Consider the following 25,477-nt stretch of genomic DNA (forward strand, 5'->3'; position numbering starts at 1 on the left):
CCTGCGTTGCTAACTAACTCAAAACTTTTAAACCAATAGGACAATAATGGCAAATAATATATTTAGGAAATAAACTAAGAATATAGCACAAGAATTAAATATTTGTAAAATTAGCAAATGTTGGTTAGTCGATTGATAATTTTTTTTAAATGTCAAGTTTATCTTTTAGTTGTTATTACAAATAGAAGCTATCGCTAATAGTTGATATCAACGATAGCAACAGATAGCAAATTTCTCAAATCAATTGCTATCCTCAATAGTTGCTTAATGGCTTTCAATTTTAAAAAATCAAGAATAACTCGTAATGGTGGTAAAATGAAAGTATCGCTGATAGAAGCTATTTCATTTGAAAACTTTAGAAAAAAAGCATACAAACAGGTGATTGTATGTGAGTTTTGTAGTCTTTTCCTAGTTTTTGTATTATATATGTAACTATTTTATAATTTTTATTCTTGTGTTATATATTTTATGATTTTTTACTTAAATGTTGGTACTCTTGTTTTATCTAATGTGCTTTCACAAGTTGAAACCTGTTAGAACCATGATCCTTAAGATCTTAGAAACATCCTTTTTATGTAAGGTTTTAAAATATGGGTTCTTTGCTGGATAAACGTTTACCATAAGTGCCTCCTGACCCTATAAGACATAAGTAACCCTTGGAACCCGTTTTTAAGCTACCGTTTTGTATAATCATTTGCTTTTTGGTTATTTAGTCTACAAACATATCTCACTTTTAAACAGTTTTTCATTGTCATCTACTTTTTGTCAATGTTTTCAAAATGTAAATCAAATTTTTAATACTAAAATAACTAGTTTTTAAAAACTTTTGGAATTTGATTAAGAAATTAAGGAGGAATAGGCTTAATTTTAAAAAGTTGAAAACCTAAAACAAAATGACTGTAGGGTTTTAGCTTTTTATTTTTTGTTTAGTTAATTTCAAACTTTCAATCTTAGACCAAATTTCTATAATAGGAAAAAGGAAGAGGTTTGTGTTGAAAGGTTCTTTTTTTTTTTTCTTTTTTGATCTACTCCATGAATCTTATTATTAAAGTCGGTTCCTAACCTAGTTCGAATTTTCCATCTTTTGAAATTGGTTAGATAAATAATTATTATTTTCAAGAAAAAAAAGTCGATGTTGAGTTCACATATTTTTAAATTTACATTAAAATGGCTAATACAGCTCAAATGTTTGATTTTTTTTTTTAAAAAAAGTCAACTAAACTAAAGTGAAATGGGAATGAACCAAAATGATGTGTGTAAAAATGTTGAATCCAAAGACAAATTCTGATAAAGATGATATTTCTAATTTATCTTGAATGATAAAATTATAATCAGAAAAGTAGGAAGTTTTTATTTATAGTCTACACATGTAAACTGTAATTACAAACAACTTTACTAAAATGGTTCAGAATCCAAATTTCATTCAATGCTGCCCCACCCTACACATAAGTTGTATGTAGAAAAAACTTTAAAGTAAGAAAGCAAAACAAATGCAGATAAACCCTCATCAAAATATTCAATAAAATACATTAAGAATGCATGTGAAAATTGATGATAAACAAATTAAAAAAAAAAAAAGAAAAAAGAAAAAAGACCAGTAACGTGAAGAATCACTCCATCCATCCACATAACTTTTTATTTCATATTTTGACCATAACACAAACATTATTGTTTATCCTTTTCTTTCCCTCCTCTTTCTCAATCTGGAATTTAGCTTCAAGTTCACATTATAAAATAATAAGAAAAGAAAAGAAAAAAGGAATCATAAAAAGCAAATTCAAACACTGCCCCGCCGAACTCTCTGCCAATCCTCTTTTTCCTCTTCGCTTTTGGTATACACAAAAAGACAACCTCTCCATTTAATTCCCAATTTTAATTCAATTTTCAAATAATTATAGTCTTTTAATTTAAATTTAATTTTAAAATAGGATAGCCTTCCCATTTCTTTATTCCTTTATGCATCTTTCTTCTTTTAGACAACCATTCTGTGACTAAAACCAAAATCATTCATTTTTTTGTCTCCACGTTTCACTTCTCATTTCTCTCCTTTTTTAATTCCTTTTAGAATTTAAAAGAAAAGGAAAAAAAAAAACATTATCAAACATCATATATATATATGTAGAACATCAACCCTTCATTTATAGAACTCATTACATGCTTTTAAAATTCAACCATGTCGGCCAATTTTGTATACATTATCTTCAAGAGAAGAGAGAGAGGTTGATTCTTCAATTGTTACACATGTTCAAGACATTATGTGAAAATTCTTGTTAGGTGTACAAATTAAAATAAGGCCCGACAATATGTTGCTAGTCTTGATGGACCTTCAATACATTTTTGTTGGATTTGATTGTTTGGAGCTGGTAAAGCAATTAAACGAGAATATTATCGACTTCACTTAACAACATTAATATTTTTTGTTATTGACTAGAATAAAGTCATAATGTAAATGTTTGGAGATATTTTCTTTTGTGTAACACTTTAAAGAAATAATAATTAAATGTATAATAATATTTTTAAATAATTATTAATATACCAAAACTTTTTAAAGATATACTTCTATCACTAATTGATAGCTTCAAGATTTTAGGAACTAAATTTAAATTTGATTTTAAAGGTGATTGTTACATTTACAACCGTTTTTTCGAGAAGGGCTGTATGAGAGTTTCATTTTACACCAAGTGGTTTTGTTTAATCAGCACATTATGATTAGGGTGTTCTCAATAGAGCATAATAATATCTTTTAATGATATTATTTCTGGATCTCATACTATCAATACCAATGATCTTTGGATTGTACACCAGTGATTACTTTATGTATTTCCCAAGGGCTTTGGATGTGTGTTTTGATTTCTTTTATTCTTTTTTATTTTTGGATTTGAACTCATCACATCTAGAATTTGAGTATAGTTTTGAGATTATATATTTAATTAGTGGGGGGGTTTTATTGAGTAAAAAGAAAATATTATCTTTAAGTTTTGTTCAGTGAAATTATGTCAGTTTTTGTCTGTCAAGTGCTAGCTAAGATGTCATATTGTATGATATAATAATATAAATTGGAGCATTCTAGACGTCAATCTATGACGTTAAACTATACCTTTTAAATCTAGTAAATTTATTCACTTATAGTTTTATCGTTAAACCTCGTAGTACTGAGAAATTATTTTAATGTTAAATTGTTGGAAATGTGAAGTAACAGTCAAAACAAATCAGAAAGTTATTTTAATGGAGTGAAAAGGTTTTGCCATTTTAATTATATTGGTAAATAAGTTGGCAATTCTGTAATGTGTGAAAACAACCTCAAAAGAAAATTTTGTTTTAGTCCTTAATCGTTTGACAAATCTTTAAAAGAATACCTAACGTAAACGTATTGTACTTTATTGTTTCAATAGCTAAATATTTGTGTGAAATTTAAAATTTTATTTCTGGTGTCTTCTTTTTATGTAAATTTATATTATTATTTAATCATTTTAAATATAATTTATAAACGATTAAATTCAAGATTCGTCGAAAGCAAAACGAGTAGATTTAGATGTTTTTTAAAAAAATACTTGCAGAAAAATTCAAACATGAGCAACATGTTGGCTAACCCATAAAACAATTTTTATATTTTTTTAGAAAATATTCAAATAACTCTGAAATTTTCATGATGTAATTTACATTTCTATCTAGTGTTCCAAAGTAAACAAATTAAGAAAAGTTTACTGATTAAATAATTGCATGAATGGTTATGTTATTAAGTTTCATAATAATACCAAATATATTAAACTTACTTGCTATTTGTATTTTCAAATTTAAAAGTTAGAAAAGTTTTATAATAATAAGAAAAATTATTAAAGAAAAAAAAGAAGCAAAATAGATAAAAAGTGTCCATCCTATTGTTGTTTTTTAAAATCTATAGAAATAGATAGATTTATATATATATATATATATATATATATATATATATATATATATATATATATATATTGAGGGTTTTGCCTTAACAAAAGACATATAAGTTATGATATATGAATGCATGCAAACCTCTGACATCCTTCAACCTGACAACGACACGTGTCCATTTACTAAAAGAGTAATGGGTAAATTAAATGTCCACGTGTCCTCAGACTAACATGCACTCATGTGGATACCATTACCTAATCACACCCTTCCATCTCTCTCTCTCTCTCTTTTCCACTTTTTCCACATTTCCTTGTCCTTTTTTTCTAAAACAAAATTGTTATTTTTTATACATCATTTATTTATAAAATAAATGGTTTTTTCTTTTTCCTTTTTTTAATCACCTACTTAAACCTATACATCATTATATATTAAACTAAATTGAAATCAATTTTTATAAGTTAGGATTGAGATATTTTTCGATTGGTTAATAATTAATATATCAGTCAATTAGAGGGTTTGGTGATAATACAAGAATTAATGTGTGACATCTTTATAAATATACATAAAACACAACTTATCATTTATTAGAACTAAAAACTATTTAATTATTTATTTAGATAGTTTCTTTTATTAGTTTATATACTAAGTAATATTGATGTTTTATTGAGTTTGTATATATAACTAAAATATCGAGATAAATATTTTAATGTTTTATATTATGTAGTTACAAAAAGTTAATGACTTAAACTCGATTGAGATAATAACATGAAATCATTTTCTTTTTAAAATTAGATATTAGATACTCCAATTTTACAATTATCAATTGCGATCGGGATATATTTATTAATTGAAATCAATTTTTTTCCTTCAAACTTTTTTAAATTAGAAAGTGGTAAGAATAAAAGTAATTTAAACCTTTTTATAACTATGTTGGCTTATAACTTATAAGGAAGCTTAGCAATAACAAACTAAAATTTGTCACCATATCTTTTAGCCGTTTAACTATGGTCACGTTATTAATATCTTAATTAGAAGAATTATGTATGTAGTATTTTTAATTTTACTTTAAATTTAAAAGAGTCGGTACTTACTATTAAAAGACATTGACCCAAAAGAAAGCAATAAATTATAGGGTCATTTCTCTTCTATCTATAGGGTAATTGTTGTTGTTAGAAGGTTATGAGATACCAGAAGAAATTGATCTTTGCATTGATGACAAAATTTGTCGTCATTATATCTTGAAAAATACACCAACTTCTCTAATGTCGACAAAATGTAGCAATTAGTGTAAACCGTTAGCATAGGTATGTCGGAAGAGCTTCTGTTGACGATGAAAAAAGAGAATGTCGGCTTATACTAAAACTACCAAAGAAATCTGTGAACAAATGAAACTTTGCCAATTCTAGAAATCAGTCGTCAACAAAAGGTATAGTAGTTAATGACAAAAATTTATCATGGGCAGTTATTATGTTGAGGGTGTAGGAATGTCATTGGCATATTCGCGTTGCCGATAGTGTAGGTCACCAACAGTCACAGATTGTCGTCGGTGTATTCGTGAAATGCCGACACCTTAAAATAGTGGTGCACCAAAGAAAACTATAATTGTTGAGTAGAGAAGAAGAGAAGATGCACGGGGGGTGATGATGTATTTGTCGAATAAGCTAGTGGCGACACAGTGAGGAAATTGGAGGACAAGCTTGGTGCGACGATGTTTGTTTGAATTAGTAGGAACTTGGCGACCGGCGCAGTGAGGAAAATAAGGTTATAAAGTGGTGAAGAAAGTTGTGAAAAAAAAAGGAAAAAAACATAATGTTCTGTTAGAACTGCTGACGATCTATAATAACCCTTGGCATTGGTCCACTTAGACTAGACGGTAATAATGAACCATTAGTAGATGTCTACCCATGTCGACGGTACAAAAATAAGTCATTATCAAAGACACATCTATGACAACTCTCTAATTTTTAACGTCGATGATGCCATTTATTACTGACGATTAAACAACCCGCTAACGAATATCACTTCTGTCAAATATGACATTTAGGGGCGTCGATAGAGGCAAAATTTCTTGTAGTGAGACTTAGGGTTGCAATGTTGAGGTCTAGTGTTGTGGCTAATTTGGCGGTGTCTGAGATGTCAGTGTCATCTAAGATTACAGATTCTCCCATGCTTTGACATCGTTCTTTCATAATGATGTCTCCTCTTTGACGGTTGATTGTCGCTATATATGGTTAATGAGTTTAAACTTTTGGTGAAGCTCTAAGATATCTTTGACTTTGTGAAAGGTTTTCAAATATAATTTTCTTTGTTGTGATTTCGATGATTTCTTCTGGTCAAGAGATGTGAGTTCTGTAGTTTGTTTTTACATTTTTTTTTTTTTGGTTGTAAGCTCTAACTCTTCTACCCGTTGGTCTATTTAGATTTGTGTCTTTTCCTCTGATTTTAAGAATTAGTTTTCTTTTGCAATATTATATCACCTTTGGAAAAAAAAAAAAGAGCTAATAAATTTATATATGATCTCCCAACCATTTCGTTCATTTACTCCCTTCCTCATACATATATATATATATATATATATATATATATATATATATATATTAACTCGTACAGTTTTGTTAACACATTTTAGTGAGCAAATAAATTAGTCTCTACTCCAAAATTTCAAATAGTTTGATAACTGTAAAAAAAAAAAAAAAAAAACAACCAAAATTAGCAGGTAAAAAGCACCGAAATTGACCTCCAAATCATCATATTAATTGAACTTTGAAGTTTGTTGCTGTACCAATTTACTCCATTTATTTGAATGTAATACATTTTTAAATCTCTATAAACCAATCAATTAGATCGTTGATTACAGTTATCTTTTAAAAGCATCTCTCAATTATGTAGAGACTTCTTCCAATAGAATAAATGTAGAGGAAATTCTAAATTAACATTTAAAAGTTGAGAAGTAATTAATTAAAAGCATCGACTCAAAAGTATCGTTTTCTTTTTACTATTTTCTTTTTTTCTTTTTTTTTTTTTTTAATGAAGACTAAATAATATAAGCTGGTAAAAAAAGAAAAAAAGAAAAGGAAAAAAAAAGTAGGATGAGAAAGCGAAAAAGAAAGAGGCGGGAATTGTCTTATGCGAGGAAGTGAGTCAAAAGAAATGACTACACACTTCCAAATCCCTCTTTCTTTAACACTCCCTCCCTAATAACACTTAATACCCAAAATCAAAATATTAATAGTAACACAAATCCAACTTCCTTTTTTTTTTTTTTTCTTCCTTTTCCTCCCCTAACTATTGGCTTTTTAATTTTGATTTCATCCAAAAAATTCCTAAATCTTATTCATTTAGTTACGTATCGGTGTTGGGCTAAGTTTAAAAATTTTACTAATTTTTTGTTCTTGAAATTTACGTTTCTTTTTTCATTTTCTCATGTAAGATATAAATTTAAATCAGGTGCAATTTGATTTTTAAGGAAAATAATGAAAAGTAATTAATTATAATTTTTAATAGAAATTAGCAACAAAATTAAGAAGTGATTATGTAGTAAAAATTAAGATTAGAACGATAAAATTTGAAATAAGACAGAATATAAAATTATAATTAAAAAGTTACCAATTAAATTGAAACAAATAGAATATCACCAATTTCAATCCGAGGGTTGAATATAAACTAAATTCAAAATCTAGGAAAAGAATAAATTTTCCTAAAAGAAAAGTGAATAGCTAAAAAATAAATAAATTGGTGATGTGGTCAACTTTAATATAATTTAAATAGTATAAAATATGTAATATCCATAATAAGTCAAGAATTTAATTCCCTTTTTCTATATTAAAAAAAAAAAAGAAAAGAAATATATGTACTATATACAAATTTGTTTTTAGTATTTGTAAGTAGCATTTAACAAAAATCAAACCTATTTACAAAATCAATTCTTTCTAATTTATTTAAGTTTTTTTTTTTTATTTTTTAAAAATGATTTTCTATTATAAAATTTTAAAAATTATGAACGATAACTATGATAAACTTAGATCAATATTTTGGTATAAGATTTGAGGAACATGAATAAAAATGTAGAAATTTTATTTGTACTAGAAGGACATTGAAAACCCTAAATTTAGGGGATTTGACTGAGAAATAAAAAGAAAAAAAATAAAAGGGTGGGGGAGGTTGTTCCCTTTTATACACTCTTGCTTCCCCACTTTCATACACACATTACATTCTTCACATTCTACCCATCTCTCTCTAATTTCTTTCTTCTTCTCTTTTTTTTTCTCTCTTATTTTTCTTTTGTCGTTTAATTCGATAAAGTAAATACTTTATTTTCTTTGGTCAATTTAACACAATTTTATATGAAATAGATAATCAAATACCCACACCGTTCTCTCATCCCATCCTACTCTTCCACTTGGCCTTTTCTCCCTCACTCTCTTTCTACATTATTACCTATTTATTATTTCTCTATATTTTTCATTTTAATATTCATATAAATCCAATAGAGTTATCACATCATATTCATACGCAAACATCATTTCACATCCATTAAAAAAAAAAAAAAAAAAACCAATATCGTTAAATAGAACCTTTTTAAATACAAATCAAATTTGAGTTTTATTTCTATCTCAAAGTATTTTTGTAGTGATAAAGAATGATATTTTGCTATATAATTATTGCTAACCATTTTGTTCTATTTGTCTATGTTTCTTCATAATAATCTAATATTGTTTTCACTTGGCCATCGTAAATTATTTTCTTCTTTTTAGTTAATATAAACTTTATTTTCGCAAACTATTTGCTCATGATGAGATTTCCCATTTTCACCCATTCTTTCTATTGGGAGGGAGAAGATAATAATGGTTATAATAAATTGTATTGTTTCGATAGGAATGATCGATATGAGTAAGCTTAATAAGAGTGTGTATTTTAATTAGCGAGAAAGTTGAAATAATTTTTACACGAACATTTATTTAACTCGAGGAGGAACTTGAATTTGAAATTATATATGATTTATTTAAATTGTATATGATTTATATGGGTCCTGATCAAATCAATCTTGTTCCCTTTGCTTTAATAAAATCAGCATTTTGTTCGTAAATTGTTTTCTTTCGATTCAAGATGCTTTTCCAAAAACTTCCCTTTTTCAAAATAATAATAATAATAAATAGTAATTATAATATGTTCGATTTAGGAAAATAATAAAATGATAATAATATTTTTTAAAAAATTGTAAATATAGCAAAATGTGTTTTTATTGTAATTAATAGACTCTTACGATCCATTAGTGATAGAACAGTTGATATTACAATATACTCTAACATTGATAAATTTGTATTATCGATAGATTCTTGAAGATTTTACTATATTTATAATTTTTTTTCCTATTCATAGACAAAATAGAACATCTAATTATACACTGATAAAATAGAAAGAATATGTCATTGAGTGTAAAATTAGTGTTAATTAAACAATTAAGTTATGATGTGACTGAAAATTTCAAGGTCCATATTTAATTTGAATATTGATTTATTGACAAAAAAAAAATATATCTAACAATATAAATAAATATTTTAGTTATTTTTAAAATTAACGAAATGAACTAGAATATTTATAAAATATAAAAAAATTCACATTTTATCGATAATATATATCGATAGACTTCTATCGACTTTTTATTGATCTTTACAATAAAATTTTTAAATATTTATAAAAAATGATTGTTTTTAAAGATAAATATAGACAAAAAATACTTACAAATATAACAAAATAGTAATAATAAATATTAATGGACATTGTTATATCACTATCCTATATCAATAATAAATGTCTATTAATGTCTATGTGGTAGGTATTTTGTTGTAGTTAGTAAATATTTTTATATTAAAAATGAGATAAAATAACAAATAAATGGTCTAAATGGATTAATAAACAATTTTCTTTCTAAATAAATTAAAATGTTATAATTAATAAGATATTAATGAAAAGATCAAAATATCAAAGAAACTTAATACCATTTAGTTTAGGAGAAGGATGAAGTGAAGCGTTCGGATAGGTAATAGTATAAATAATAATAATAAAAATAAGAATTAAGGGCCTCGAAGAATGTGCAAAACCCTATTTCATTATTTTCTCTTTCTTCATCCACCTCTATATCTGTGTCCATTTCTCCTTCCCAAACTCTTTCATTCAGAGGAAAAAAAAAAAGAAAGAAAAACTTCACTCTCCCACTTCCCTTTTTACTCTCTCTTTCCTATTTCCAAAGCTTCTCTCTATATTTGGTTTTTTTAAAAAATGAATAACTCTTCTTCTTCTTCTTCTTCTTCTTCTTCTTCTCCTTCTCCTTCTTCAAATTGGCTCGCCTTTTCTCTTTCTAATAATCCCGACTCTCTTTCTCTCTTCCATCCTAATCCCAATCCCAATCCTATTCCTATTCCTACTGATCTTTCTATCTTCTCCCCCACCGTCCCTAAGCTCGAGCACTTTCTCCGGCCACCCCCGCCATCTCACTTCTCTCCTCATCATTCTCAGATTTGTGATTCTGATCTCAAAACCATAGCTGCCAGTTTTCTCCGTGGACCACCCACCTCTCATTTCCCCGACCAACACTTTCAACATCTCCACGCGCCGCTTCCCCCGCCGCCGCCGACTCAACCCGATACCCCTCCGCCCCCTCCGCCTAAGAAGGCTGTCGATACTTTTGGCCAACGCACCTCTATTTACCGTGGTGTCACTAGGTAAGATCATAACTATAACTACCTTTCAAATTACCAAAGTACCCCCACGATAAACCCCTATTATTCTCTAAAAAACAAAAAAAAAAACTTTAATTTTTTGTTCAAATGAAATTTTAATATATATATATATATATATTTTGTTTGTTATTGTGGTTTAGGCATAGATGGACTGGACGATATGAAGCCCATTTGTGGGATAATAGTTGCAGAAGAGAAGGTCAGAGTAGAAAAGGAAGACAAGGTATTTTTATTTTTATTTTTATTTTGTACTTTTATTACTATTTGTTTTTATTAATTTCTAGGGGTTTCCAAATGTGGAATTTAAAGCAGAGTAAAATAAGTTTTTTTTGGGTGAGTTTCTGATGTGGGTTTTCTCTCTCTCTCTCTCTCTCTTTTGTTCTGATGATCGGACGTGATTATGGTCGTTGGCGCTATGGATATATATAATTTCTCAGTTTATTTGGGTGAGTTCCTTTCTTCTTCTTCTTCTTCTTCTTCTTCTTCTTTTTTGATTTGTTAATATATATTTTTTTAAAAAAAAGATGATGTGTTTGATTTATATTTATGGAAATGTATGATTGAGTCATCAAAAAGAACACAGATCAGACAGGGCGTCTGTCTGGGTTTGAACAGTTCCAAGATTCTGTTTCAAGATTTATTTGAATCATTTTTAACTTTAATTTTTCTTTCACCTTCATTTATTGATTTTAATTATTATATATTTATGTTTCTTTTTTTGAATTTCTGATTAGGTGGTTATGACAAAGAAGAAAAAGCAGCCAGAGCTTATGATCTTGCCGCTCTCAAGTACTGGGGTCCGACCACCACCACCAACTTTCCGGTGTGTTTCAAAAAAAAAAATCTTTTTCATTTCTTTTTTTTTCTTCTTTATTTTTTGTAACTTTTTATTAATCTTCATTTAAAAGGTGTCCAACTACGAAAAAGAACTAGAGGATATGAAGAATATGACCAGACAAGAATTTGTTGCTTCGTTAAGAAGGTAGTTTTACATTTTTTTTTTTTTACTTATGTAATAACCAACCCTTAATTTAAATAATGTTTATTTTCATCATTATATTTAATATATATTTTTCTTTATATAAATATAGGAGAAGCAGTGGTTTTTCTAGAGGTGCTTCTATCTACAGAGGTGTAACTAGGTATAATTAATTAATATATTTGTTTGCTTTTTTTCCTTCCTTTTTCTTTTAAAAATGATTGAAAACGGTATCGTTTTATTCAGGCACCATCAACATGGCAGATGGCAAGCAAGAATCGGAAGGGTTGCTGGAAATAAAGATCTCTATCTTGGAACATTCAGTGAGTTCTCTAATTTTTAGTAATAAATAATTATTCTATTTCTATTTCATTATTCAAACTATCAAAATATTATTGTCTAGTTAGTTACTTTTTAATGGATTATTGATGTCACATTCTTAAGTTTTTGTATTTAATATTTTAACATTTTTATCATAATAGGCACACAAGAAGAAGCAGCGGAGGCCTATGATATAGCAGCCATAAAATTCCGAGGACTAAATGCGGTCACAAACTTCGACATTAGTCGTTATGACGTTAAAAGCATTGCTAGTAGCAACCTTCCCATAGGAGGGATGTCAGGCTCCAAATCCAAAACCACTTCTGATTCTGCTGCTTCCGATGGAGGCAGTCGATCGACCGACGAACGTGACGTCCACCATTCTCCTCCATCTTCAAGTACCTCAACTTTCATCTCGTCATCGTCGCAGCAAAACAATAACTCCTCTAGTACTCTAAGCTTCACAATGCCGATCAAACAAGACCCATCGGATCAATACTGGTCCATTCTCAGCTACAACCCCGAAGTCTACAATGCAAATCTCCCCAAACCCGGCGATAATAATGTTCCACCATTGTCGTCGTCGTCATCGATGTTTCAACAACCTGAATCCACAATGTTTCCCGCCATCACGGAGCTAGGATCGAGTGGGTCAGGGATGACGGAAGGCGGGATGTATGTACAACAACAGCAACAATATGTAACGCCAATGGCATTTGCAAAAGCAAGTTTTTTTCAGACACCAATTTTTGGTATGGAATGAAGAAAAAGGGGTTTGAGAATTGAAGAAAGAGGTTGGGGGGGGGGGGGGGGGTTGACCAAAGGATCCAACTTAGAATTATAGACTCAAAAAAAGGATCTAGTGGACTGACATTTTAGGAATAGCTATTAGCTAAGCTGACTCTACTTATGAAATTGTACTGACTTTTTTTTTGAGAACTCTGTGTTTCAAATTAAGTCCATTCGGGTTTTTTATTTTCTGCATTTTCTTTATGGTCAATCACTGACTACATTTTGTCTTCATTATGGGGGAAAATTCTAAAAAAATGGTTTCTTTTCAGTGTAATCTTTCTTCTCGTTTAGATTCTTGTAAATAGTGGTTGGTAGTTTAAATTATAACAAATGCTATTGCAATTTCCTGTTTCACTCGACACTTTCATCGGTTCACAAAATCTTTAGTAAGAATGTATTCTAATAATTGAGAGAGTTTGTAATGAGTTTTAGTTTTACGTTCATATGCTTTTGATTTGGATATCGTTATTCTCTTTCTGCAGTTTTCAAACTATCCTTTTTCTCCTCTCGTTATTACAACACTCATGATTCCAATAACCCTGATGGAATTTTAGCTTTTTAATTAACTTCAAGGAGATTTACGGGAATAATTTGAAAGTGCAGAGAACTACTAAACTGACATATGATAGATTTGAAACATGGAGAAAAAAAGAAAAGATGAAAAATGAAAAGAAAGAAAAAAAAAAAAAAAAGTGAAAGATTGCGAATCTAGTGAGGTGGGTTGGGTTTGCATGCTTTTGGGGAGTTGGTGTGGATTTGAATTGGCAGAGAGAGGTCTTACTCACTCACTCACTCAATTTTACTTTTCATTTTTTTTTTAAGATTCTTTTTGCAATTAATATTTTATCCACCAATGTACCTTCTCTGTACAACAACAACAGATATATCATTTTTCTTTTTCTTCTTTACTTTAGTGTGTGATAATATATAATGTTTCTCTAAAATATTTTCTTTTTGCAATGTCAATATTTACTATTTTATGCTATATATTAAAGAACAAACTGTCGATAATCAATGCAAATATTTACCTTATAAAGAAAACTAAAAGCTAGTTATTCATAATGATAAAATTACAACTACCACTAGTATTAAAGATTGAACTTTTGAACTCAAGAAAAACCATCTCAATTATAACTTTCAAATTTAGGTAATTAGTTTTTTAACTTCATTTTGATATAATTAGAAGTTTTTTTTTTTTTTTTTTTTTAATTTAATAACGATAATTACCTTACCTTTTCTTGTTAGAGATTAAAAATATGATCTTTCTTCATCGTGTCAAAAGAATATTAATAATCTCCAAAAAGATATAGGAAAATACTTGTTTAAAAAAGTAGTTCTAATTTATTTTAGTTAAAAGACAAATAAACATATATTTTACATGCAAAGTACACTTGAAAATAAAATAAAAAAGAAAAGAAAAGAAACTGATCTAAGCTTCATATATCAATACTTTGAATGATCATAAATACATATACACCCATATATAATAAAAAAAAATTGATGTTTTTGGTGTTATCTTTTGTCCTTTGTTTTAAGTTAGAGGTAGGCAAAAGGCATACATTAAGGAACAAATAATAAATAAGTAGAAAGAAAGAAATAATAAAGAAAGGAAAAAAAAGGTGAAATATAAAGCAAAAACAAAAAATGACTGATCATAATTCACCCACATATATATTCAAAACACACACACTTAAAAAAGAAGGTCAAGCCAACACTTTTTCTTTTTTCCCCCTTCCTCTTGACCAAACCAAAAAGGTTTTTTCTTTAATTCTTTTTTAATGGGATAGAAATTAATATAAAGAGAGTTTTGAGTTTTTTTTTTTTAAAAAAAATTTAAGAGCTTTTGTGATCTGATTTCTTTTTGATTTTTTTTTCCTTAGAGAAAATAATAATAATGGATGTGATTATAATAATTTAGATGATGGATAAGTCCTTTTTGTACCTTTCGGCGGATAAATATATATATTTCATTACTTCTTATTCTCATTCGAATAATTTTTTTTGACCATTATTATTATTTTCTTTATTATTGCTTTTTTGCTTTGAGTACCCTTTTAATTAAATTAACAATCTACCTATTATTATTCCACTATAACTACAAACCTATTCCCCTTATCATGCACTCTATAATCACATGTGTGATGATCATAATTTTGATAATTAATCTTAATTAAGTTATCTACTCTCTCGAGTTATATATTGTCCATTTAATTATACTATTTATATTCACTTTTATCATTTATTTTTTGTTTGGGTCAAAGAGTGAAGTTGTGAACTTTAAAGAGTTAGCAAGATGTAAAATTGATGTTTTTAAGCCGTAGTAATAATTAACTACGCGTAGATCATTTGCTTCTACTCTTTCGACTCTTCTTGGCCCAAAATATTTTTAAAAATGTCTATTATATTATGGTTATTATTTTTTTGTAAATAATAATTAGGATCGGAGAATAAATAAGTTCTTCCCTATCCAAAAAATTAGTGTTGATTTGGACATTGGAGATGTTGTGGCAATACAATTACTTATATTATCTATATTTTGTTTTATGTTTTCACATTCACAAATAATTTAGTGAATACGTGTTATGGTTGACAATCTAGATTTTGTTTCAAAAAATTGTTTTCCTTTTTTGTAATGCAAACGAGCAAATTTTGAAAACAACGTTTTTATAATTTTAATTTTTGGATTCAATGTTTTAAAATGAGTGATTTTATTAAAGATGATAAAAACAATCCCATCGGTGGCATTTTATTTTAAAACTCAATTATCTTTGTTAAATTTAAAAATGTAATTTTTACAAAAGGATAATTATACAAAACTATTAACCTAAAACAAGTTCATAAATTAATTTGTAAAAATATATTTTTACATTGTATTGAATTCTTTAACTATAATTATTTTTGTAATTTATAAATATTTTAAAAAACATGTAATTAAAGCTTATTTTTAGAATATGTTACACAAAACATGCATCTTAAAACATGAAGTACAACGATTTTATTCGATACGACTTCCTCCTTGTAGAGGTAGAAATGTTTAATTTTTCACATTTTAATTATACTAATAATAAAAAGTAGGTTCTCAAAATCTAAAGTATTTTATTCCATAAGAAAACTGAATTATTCAATTTTTACTCTACATTTGTTTCTTAAATTAATTCCACTATCTACAAGTACACCCTTATAGGTGGGTAGGTGGGAAAACACATTTAAATGCTATTAGGATCAAATTTGTCATAGAAACTTTTAAAATTAAACTACACATTGCTTTTTTTTTTCTTTTTTTTTTTTAATTATTATTATTAAATTTTGACCATATAAATAATAAGAAAAATAGACATTAAGACATTGCAATGTAAATGAGAGTAAGGGAAAAAAAATAATAAAAAGAGAGAAAGAAAGGGGAGTGTGACATGTCGTTGGGCACATGACATTTTTCTGAAAAAGGTAAACATTTTGAAGAAACTCAACAACCCAATCTTAGTCAAAGGTAATTACTATGCTGTTAAAAAGATGAAACCTTTCTTCTTTTTTTTTTTTATTTTTTTATTTTTTTTTTATTATTATTATTTTCAAATTTTGAATTCTTCGACCTAAACGTCTAACAAAATCTTAGTTGTAAAGATCTAAGAGGTTTTAGGTTCAAATCTTCTACTATCGACATGTACTAAAAGAAGAAAATACAATCTAACTTGCTATGAGTCTTGTACATCTGATCGAAGATGGATACAATTTGACAATAGAAAAAAGATGAGCATAAAATTGATAGCAACTAGGTTTTTTCTCTTGTATAAAAAAGATATGCTTTTAAAAGAGAAGTGGGATTGAGAGAGGTCCTTTTGTTTTACATACAAACAAGTTGTGTCGGCCACAATGTTCTCCTCTTCCCTACTTCTTCTTCTTCTTCTTCTTCTTCCTTTTCTATTCCCATTATAATTATTATTACTATCTTTACCTTTTTCTTTTTTATATTCCCCCCTTTTCTATCCTCGTTTTGCTTTGACTAAGGATTTCAAATTTTCCCTTTTTTCTTTTTTAATTTCTTTTCTTTTTTTTTATTGAAATTAAACTTCTAAATAAATTGATTAGTAATATTATTAATTTGTGGGAAAAAAAAATTAATCTCTATCGAAATCTGGTAATCAAACAGAATATTGCAGACAACAGTTTGAATCTATGACCAAACCATAAAAAATCATCTTTTTAGATTTAGTGAAAGAATTTACTCTAAAAGACAATATTGTAGAGTCAATTGATATTCCTTTAAGCTTTAAATAGACTATTTTGATTTCCAAATTTATAAGAAAATAAGATAATTAACTAATTAATTATGAAATACTAATTTATTAAGCTACTATACTATACATATTGTCTAATAATTTATCTCATTAGTTACACCGACTTAAAGAAACTCATCCTTACACTTAATCGAGGTGATAAAATGAAGTTTAATTTCTTCTCCCGACTTAGATTTTTATTTCTATATTTATGGTCTTGAGCGAATTGACGTATATATTGGCTGAATCAATTTTTCCCATTGCTTCATATATTTCAATTGCCTTTTTAGTTGATTATGGATACTAAGTTTAAAACTTAATTAAGAGAAACCATGATTAATTTGTGATCAGTGAATATAAAAACAATGTGAAAATTATTATATATAATTTTAAACAAATTACCTTATATATCGAAAACAAATTCATACCACCGACTAAGAATTTCAAAATTCAAATTTTAAATTCACATGTTATTATTAAACTAAAAAAATATAAAGAAATTATTTTAGATGATAAATTTTTTCGAAAATATTTATAAATATAATAAAATATTTTAAACTATATAAAAAATAAACTATATGTGACACAATCCAATGTAAATAGAATACTATACTATTTTACAATTTTGTTTAAAAAACAATTTCTTTTGAAATTTTAAAAACCAATGGTTTTCATAAAAATAAATTATCAATGGGTTTAATATAAATAAATTTATTGACATTTTAAGAAGATAAATATGTAGTGCAATGATTTCGTAGTTTCTCTTTTTTGTTTTTTTCTTTAAACTAAGATTTGTATGGTTGGTTGTTGGAGATATTATTACAACAATGATGTGGCTATGAGGTCGCACGTGCTACCTGACTTCTCTCATTTTGCCCATGCGTGTGTGATAATATCAGTCTTTATATCCTCTCTCTCTCTCTCTCTCTCTCTCTCTCTCTCTCTCTCCGGGTAAAATTTAATACGGATATTTTCAAAAAATAATAAAATATTGAAAATATCTAGAAAATATAATAAAATTTATTCAATTAATTTTTTTTTTATGTATTTTGTAAAATAATTTTATTTTTGTGCTATTCATAACAATCTACATTAAAATGACATAATTGGATAATGTCTCAATTTTATTTTTTTTAACATAATTACAAACTCAATTTAAATATGTAAATATAGATTTTTAAAAGGTTAAATCTGTGTGTTGTGTACACAACAAATGGTTTATGGTTTGAATTACTGAACCCTTTTTCTTTTGTGGGAAAGAGTTTAATATTGATTTTCAAGAAGAACGTGGGCTATCTTAGAAATTTTCGTTAATGTTTGGGCAATTGTTGGGTCTATCGGCCCATAAAAAGAATCATTTGTTTGCAGGCCTGATTTAAATTTTGTTCAATGGGCTTGGGCTATTTCCTATCGGCCCAGACCATATGTAGCATATGGGGGTTGGATGTGCTCTAGGAGGCCCAAGTTGTATTGCACCTCTAACCTCAACACGCGGCTGCCCTTCTTCTCTAAGCCTTTTCTTCATCTTCTTCTCCGACGTACGACCAAACCGGTCGCCGGATTCTTCCAATCTTCCAATTAGACCGATCGCCGAAGAGCGAGATTGAGTGCCCAAATGGCATACTGCTCAGCTTTCACAACGGCGATGTCAATGGCATACGGCTCTTCATCCTTTACTACATCCACTTCTCCTCTGGTCCCATATTTGCCGTCTAAGTCTACTTTGTCCATGATGACTACCTTTTCCCATCTCCCTTTGCGTTTCAATCGTCGTCGGTCAGTTCGAATTGCGACAGCTTCTCTCTCCGCGGTCAATTCTCCGTCTACTAGTTTCTCTGACAGTCAGAAGAGTGTTTTGCTGGAAGTTAAGGATTTGACTGCTGTAATTGCAGAAACCAAGCAAGAGATTCTCAAGGGTGTTAATCTTGTTGTTTACGAAGGAGAGGTTAGCTCAAAATTAATAGTATTGTTTTAGGAGTGGATTCTCACATTTTGAATTTTTCATTGATTTTTTGTTCGTTTGGAATTATTTTTTCTGACCCTAGTAGGTTCACGCCATCATGGGAAAGAATGGTTCTGGAAAGAGCACATTTGCAAAGGTCAGTATTGTTTGTGTTCATTTCTCTAATTCTCATTAAACAAAAAGAGGATTTCTGACGTTTTTTATCAGTAATGAACTTTGAGCTTAGAAGTTTGTTAGTTTCCTTTGCTTCAATTTGTACTTCGGATGGAATTTTTTCCAGCTTTATTTAACTTTTAGTATAGTCCAAAAGCTCAATTACTATGGTAAATGAGTTAAAGCTTTGTTATCATATTATTATCATCCAAAGCCGAAGTACTGTGGTCAAATGCAATTTAAGTTTTGATATAAAAGATTTGGTTGCAGCGTAACCAGAGAGTTTTCCTTGGCAAGTCTATATATTGGTCTCATTGTTTTGGTTCAGCTCGTCTTCTAGCTTCTTCAAGGTGTTCTCAATCCAAGTTTTTTTGCTGATTATCCCATAGAGGATATTTGTCTAAATTAGAATGCTTTTATTTCTGCGGTTTAATTATGTCATTTTGTATTTTAATTTTATTAATGGTGTCTTGTATCGTGAGCTTAGTCTCCATTATGCCAAGGAAAAGTATTGTTTCTTAATAAAAAATGGAAGTATAGTGGCGAAGCTCCAACGACTACTTTTAGAATGTACATCTGTCCTAGATTGAATTTTTCCTTTTGTAGACAAAGGAAAGAACGCATCTATGGTTATCTTAGTCATTGAAATGCGTTATAATAGCCTCCCTGTTATTGTTATCTGCTTGGAGATTGGATTCCTTTGTTTTGTCCACTAAATTGATGCGTCGATTTGTGGATTAAGGTACTTGTTGGGCACCCAGATTATGAGGTTACAGGCGGTAGTATTGTGTTTAAAGGAAGTGATTTGCTTGAAATGGAACCAGAAGAAAGGTCACTTGCAGGGTTATTTATGAGTTTTCAGTCACCGGTAGAGATTCCAGGTGTTAGCAATATTGACTTTCTAAATATGGCATACAATGCACGAAGAAGAAAACTTGGTCTGGCAGAGCTGGGGCCAATTGAGGTATGCATTTTCAATGGACGCACCCTTTTGTTGCTTTATTCATTTTCAGTTAAATGTGTACACACTCATGGAGGAAGAATTCACATATAAATACCTTTTGCATCTAACATTTAGTAAAATGCTGTTCTTTCTTTTTTGTTTTTTTATTTCATGCTATACAATCTTCCTTTAGATTAGTGAAAATTTAGAAGATGATTTGGTGTAAACCAATTCTCGGAGAAATTTCTTATTATTGAATCCCTTAAACAGGTTGTCAATACACATATTTGTAGGCTGGACAGCAGTCTTTTACCAATCAATAGCAAACCAAACTGTCAAATCCTAGGATCTGAACTTTAACTACAGAAGAACAACATTTAACCAAGACTAATGAAGTTAACAAAGTGCCAAGAAACAGTTACAAAGACCAAAGAAGCCTCGGCAGAAATACAAGAAGGCTCAAAAGAAATACACCCTAAACTTCCTACCTCAAGATTACACAAAAAGAGGAGCAGAATCCCACAGAGAGTACAAAACAAAAAACGAAAAATTGCCTTTATTAAAATTAATAAAAGTTAACAAAATATGTTTGGATACCCATGTGTGCTTATGCATAGGCATCATGCAATCAATCAACCTGCGTTTTGATGTGAATCCAACCATTGATGCATTGCATGTACCTGAAGGAGCAATTACAAGGACCAAAGCAAAGAAGATTCAAGAGGCATTCACATTGCTTCTTTAAAAACTAGCTAATACATAAGATGGGAAATAATTTTGAGCCAAATTTTATGTATAATGTTAGTTCAATAAGTCAAGAAGAAAATTGAGTGTAGATGCATGAGACTTTTGGAAGATGGCGTGTGGGACAAAAAAGGTGTGCAGATTTTGTCAAGAAAGTGCTGTCAAGTGTGCACTACGTTGGAATTTGTGATGTCAAACCAGGTCAAATGTGCACATCGCCTTCTAGGGAGTTATCTAAGACAATTTGAAAACTTTCTACATTTTAGTTTTGCATTTTCTCTTATTAGTTAGTATGCAATTAAGTTTTAGTTTCCTAGGTCTTATTTTCTACGATATGCATTTAATTGATTTGAAAGCTTTTTAGTTCTTAGGCCTTCACACGACCTTTTGTAAACTCAAATTAATGATATTTAAACCTTTTTATTTGTTCAACAATCAACCTCTTTGTTGGTTGTGGTGGTGTTTTCTTTTCCTCCCTTCAAATCTTGCTTTAGATTTGATGTTGGGTTAGTCTCGATCAAACTAATTTTGAAGTTAGTTGTCTTTTGGATCTAGGAGTGACCATCGTAGATTCTAGGTTCAATTTAAGAGTGATCCAGTCTTTTAACTAAGCTCCTGGTTGGAAACAACTTTTAAATTAACTTTACTTGGAGTGTTGACAAGGATTCTGGAAGGAGATTTAGCTTTGCATTAATCAAACATTTATCATTCGGTAACATAGCATTTGGTAAACATCCTTGGCTGGCTCTAGAGGTGACATATCCTAACTTTAGTATCATAGCATTTGGTCAACATTCTGTAGCCTAAGATATGCCACAACTTATCTTGAAATCTTCTTCTAATTTGCTCTTGGATCAAAAAAGACAAGAAAGAATTGGAAGCAAATGCTGATGAGTGCAATGGAAGGACCTCCAGCTTTGCATTAATCAAGCATTGATGGCGCTTATCACGTTTGTATAATTTCTTTCCCCTCTCTGGCCATTGTTCTCCAAGATATTTAGATATCAGCATAGGTTTTATCTCATCAATTGGGAACACACAGAACTGACAAAATCCTCTGCAGTGAAGAATTGAAAAACAAAATCGGAACCTCACTATTCTCCAAATATCCTTGCACTCTATTAGGTTTTGATGAAACCAAGTAAACAGACATGTTAAAAATAGAACAAACCCGTGCAGCCAAAGCACAATTTTGACACCCCAATGATTGGGGCTTTGCAACAAAAGGAAAAGTCCTTGCGGTTGTTTTTGTTAGATGACAATGGCTAGGTTGATGGTGTCAACAAATGGCCACTCTTAGTTGGTGACCCAAACTTCAAACCCTAGCCCCATTTGACAGAGAAGTGTGAGGTATCTCATTCACCTGCCAAATAGGAAACCTCTACAAGAACTAACAGCATAGGGAAACATTGCCTGTTTTACTATTACAATAACACAACAATTTAGATATGCCTCATTGTATTTCACAATAGAGAAACATGGATGTAGTTTAACAAGAGAACCTTAATTTAAAGGAAAGTACAGTGACAATAAAAGACAACTAGACAAAATAATATATATTATAGGATTAATTTTTATTGGTGTCAATGCATGTGTCTCTGACTAGAATAAAATCTTCTGGCAATGTAGCTTGAATGATGACCTTTTTTTCAATCAAATTCCAAATTTCTGTTCAGATTTGTAGAAATCAAGCATCACTTTTTATTTTGTTTCATTCTTTACTGGAATATCTAGTTTCACGTTGATTACTCTACCTCTTGTAAATTGTAATTATTTAGTAATTTAAACTTTTGGCTAGTTGATTCACTTCTTCATTATGCTCCAGTTTTATGCATACATCTTCCCCAAACTTGATCTTGTGAACATGAAGACGGATTTCCTCAATCGAAATGTCAATGAAGGGTTTAGTGGTGGAGAAAGAAAGCGTAATGAGATCTTACAACTTGCTGTAAGTTTAATATTTTTTTCTACCTTCCATTGCTGTCTCTATTTTGATTGGAACTAATGTTTCTAATATAAGTATACTGAGTGGAAGATTATTTGTGTATTTATTATTATGATTGTTGATGATCCTCCTGATGCTGAATCTGAAGTTTGTTGGTGTGGAATTTGTCATGGTCTTTGTAGAGTAATATTGACGATACTGGCATGGTAGATTCTTTCAGTGATGATTTGAGTGCCAATATGTCATTATTCCAAAAACATAATAATGTCTTTCTTCATTCTCCTGCATCCATGTCTGGAAAATCTGATGAATGTAGCCTAAGTAGCCTCGACGAGTAATACTCCAAGAGTTAAGCTTGTTAGTGTATGAGAGAAGAGGGGTATGAAGAATGATAATATGCTTCATTATGAGACCTGTGGGACCAAATGATCGGCTTTTGTAGGGTTTTGGGATTTGGTGTAGGGGTGGGAATGTTTTGGGAGTGATAGCTCATTGGAAGGAGAGAGGGCTCTCTGGAATAGTCGACTGGTTCTGATGTTTTCTTGTCATTTTCCTTATCTTTTGTTTGCTCTGATGGGACATTTTGTGATGTTTTGGTGTGTGATTGTTGAAATTTTGTGGTTTTTGGTGCTGTATTATTAGAAGTGATAAAAGAAAATAGACACCGAAAACCATGATCTGACTTTCTTGTTTTTATTTCTTATGAACAAAAGATGCAAAGGGGAAAAATAGATAGACAACAAACTTTTGACAAAAAAAGAAAGAAAATTCGGATAAATCTTTCCTTGGACCAAGCCCACTAATTCTAACACGTATAACAATAGAACACTGGGAGGTTGATATCCCCTGTTTTGGTGGTGTTTGGGTGTCCTAGTGTTTGTATATTTTCTGTGTGCAGGGTGTTTAGATACTTAACATTTGGTATCAGGGCACGTCCAACACCGGGACGAACATGAGCAATGGCCTCATTCGACAAATGTCGAACATTTATACACTCTTAAAGTTGTTGGACGTATCAGACACTTATTAGTAGAATAAATGTGTTTCCACACTAGTTGCAATAGGCCCAACATTTGTTAGATATGCATCAAATACTTGTTAGTATACTAGATAGACACGTTTATTTGAAAAAAATACTAAAAATTTTGAAAGTGAAATATTTTCAACTAATTTTTAAGTATAAATGCATAAACCCATTGACTTTGAATAATAAGTGGTTGGAAAAGGGTAGGGAGAGAACTTCAGCGTTCTGTATTTGGTAAGACTTAATTATGTACAAGAATCAAGAGTATTGTTGTTTCTCAAATTGTCGATGTCTTTGCAGGTTTTGGGTGCAGAGATGGCTATATTAGACGAAATAGATTCTGGATTGGATGTTGATGCACTTCGTGATGTAGCAAGAGCAGTGAACGGGCTTTTGACACCAAATAATTCAGTGTTAATGATTACTCATTATCTACGACTTCTGGAATTTATTGAACCTTCTCGCATACATATCATGGTAAGTATTTTGCACATTAGGAAAATATTCATTCAGTATGTGATTGCTTTCGAAGATGGAGAGAGATATATTCAGTCTTTCTTCTTTTTCTGGTTCAGTTCATTATGATAAGAACAATATGTAGAATGAAATGGAATAAAGGATCAATGCTGAAGTAGAAACGAAAAAGATATGATACACACTGATAATAATACGTTAATACAGTGATTGGGGTTTACTATATGTAAAGTTTAGGTTACATTTGTCATAATCACTTAAAGTCCATATATTTCAAGTTTGTTCTGAAAACTATGGGTTTCTTCTTATTTCTTGTTTTTATCCCATATTTCCCTTTGCTTTCTGTGTGTGAAATTTGGATTTTTCTCGAGTAAATTGGCTCTTATGTGCCCATTGAATTTCAATACTGGCAACTGACTGAGTAGTTCTCCATTTAATTTTTCAGGAGGATGGGAAAATTGTGAAAACCGGAGACATCTCTATAGCGAAACTCCTCGAGGAGGAAGGGTACAAAGCAATTTCTACTTCATAATCGTACGAACATGATCTCTTCTTAACGTTCTCTTTTACTTATGAAAGTATTTTCTTTTACATAAATTTTTCCGTCAATGTTTCTTCTGTCCCAATTTTGGCATCTTAATTGTGTAAATTCTATAATAAGGTTTTAAACGTTGATGTCGAGGTCTAATGGGAGCAATCGACAAAACAATCGATATCAATGTATGTGTTTTGTATAATTATAAATATAAAACTTCATAACATAATATTTAAATTAACAAATAAGCATTTCACTCCCTTTTAAATCACTAAACATTTCTTATTAGTTAGATGCACATTAATGATATTCTGTTGATAGTTTATTTACATTCTGCAGATTTTTTATAATATAATACATGATTTATTTCTCATATCGATATTAAGCCTATGGATAAATGTAAATATCAATAAAAAAATTTGATATGTTGCAAAGTTTAGAAGTCTATAGTAACAAAGGCTTGCATGGTTAGCAATTCAAACTTGCATAACTGTTATGGGTAGTTTGGTACAAAGGTGTAGTATGCTTGATGTAGGTTTTCAAAGGAATCCAAGGATGAGAGAAAACACATGCAATCTTTCTGAGGAGTAACAAAACTGGCTTCTAAAAGATCTTAGGGAGGTGATCATTATGGATTGAATTTATTAGAATTTATTAGAGTTAATAAAGTCATATTCTAGACTAAAAGAAAAGAAGTTAGGGAAG

The 25,477-nt window shown here is 29.6% G+C and overlaps 2 protein-coding genes across 2 annotated transcripts; both read left to right on the forward strand.

The window, feature by feature from the left end:
• Positions 1–10,056: 10,056 nt before the first annotated feature.
• LOC103494261 (AP2-like ethylene-responsive transcription factor AIL5) lies at positions 10,057–13,078 on the forward strand. The gene is made up of 8 exons (XM_008455379.3): positions 10,057–10,607; positions 10,766–10,848; positions 11,063–11,071; positions 11,360–11,448; positions 11,534–11,607; positions 11,717–11,767; positions 11,851–11,927; positions 12,087–13,078. Exons 1-8 carry the CDS (start codon positions 10,165–10,167, stop codon positions 12,686–12,688), a joined length of 1,428 nt encoding a protein of 475 aa, XP_008453601.1. The 5' UTR covers positions 10,057–10,164; the 3' UTR covers positions 12,689–13,078.
• Positions 13,079–18,457: 5,379 nt separating this feature from the next.
• LOC103494260 (ABC transporter I family member 6, chloroplastic) lies at positions 18,458–25,020 on the forward strand. Its single transcript, XM_008455377.3, has 6 exons — positions 18,458–18,936; positions 19,040–19,090; positions 19,850–20,071; positions 22,620–22,742; positions 24,064–24,240; positions 24,683–25,020. Exons 1-6 carry the CDS (start codon positions 18,607–18,609, stop codon positions 24,767–24,769), a joined length of 990 nt encoding a protein of 329 aa, XP_008453599.2. The 5' UTR covers positions 18,458–18,606; the 3' UTR covers positions 24,770–25,020.
• Positions 25,021–25,477: the final 457 nt, after the last annotated feature.

Source organism: Cucumis melo, chromosome 2 (genome assembly GCF_025177605.1).
Source record: "Cucumis melo cultivar AY chromosome 2, USDA_Cmelo_AY_1.0, whole genome shotgun sequence".
Lineage (NCBI taxonomy): Eukaryota > Viridiplantae > Streptophyta > Magnoliopsida > Cucurbitales > Cucurbitaceae > Cucumis > Cucumis melo.

Bases quoted from the DNA above. Each gene is read 5' to 3' on its own strand.
- LOC103494261 (XM_008455379.3), top strand. From the start codon at position 10,165: ATGAATAACTCTTCTTCTTCTTCTTCTTCTTCTTCTTCTTCTCCTTCT. The intron at 10,608-10,765 runs GTAAGATCATAA...ATTGTGGTTTAG, and splicing joins ATTTACCGTGGTGTCACTAG to GCATAGATGGACTGGACGAT. The intron at 11,608-11,716 runs GTAGTTTTACAT...ATATAAATATAG, and splicing joins TTTGTTGCTTCGTTAAGAAG to GAGAAGCAGTGGTTTTTCTA.
- LOC103494260 (XM_008455377.3), top strand. From the start codon at position 18,607: ATGGCATACTGCTCAGCTTTCACAACGGCGATGTCAATGGCATACGGC. The intron at 18,937-19,039 runs GTTAGCTCAAAA...TGACCCTAGTAG, and splicing joins TTGTTGTTTACGAAGGAGAG to GTTCACGCCATCATGGGAAA. The intron at 22,743-24,063 runs GTAAGTTTAATA...ATGTCTTTGCAG, and splicing joins ATGAGATCTTACAACTTGCT to GTTTTGGGTGCAGAGATGGC.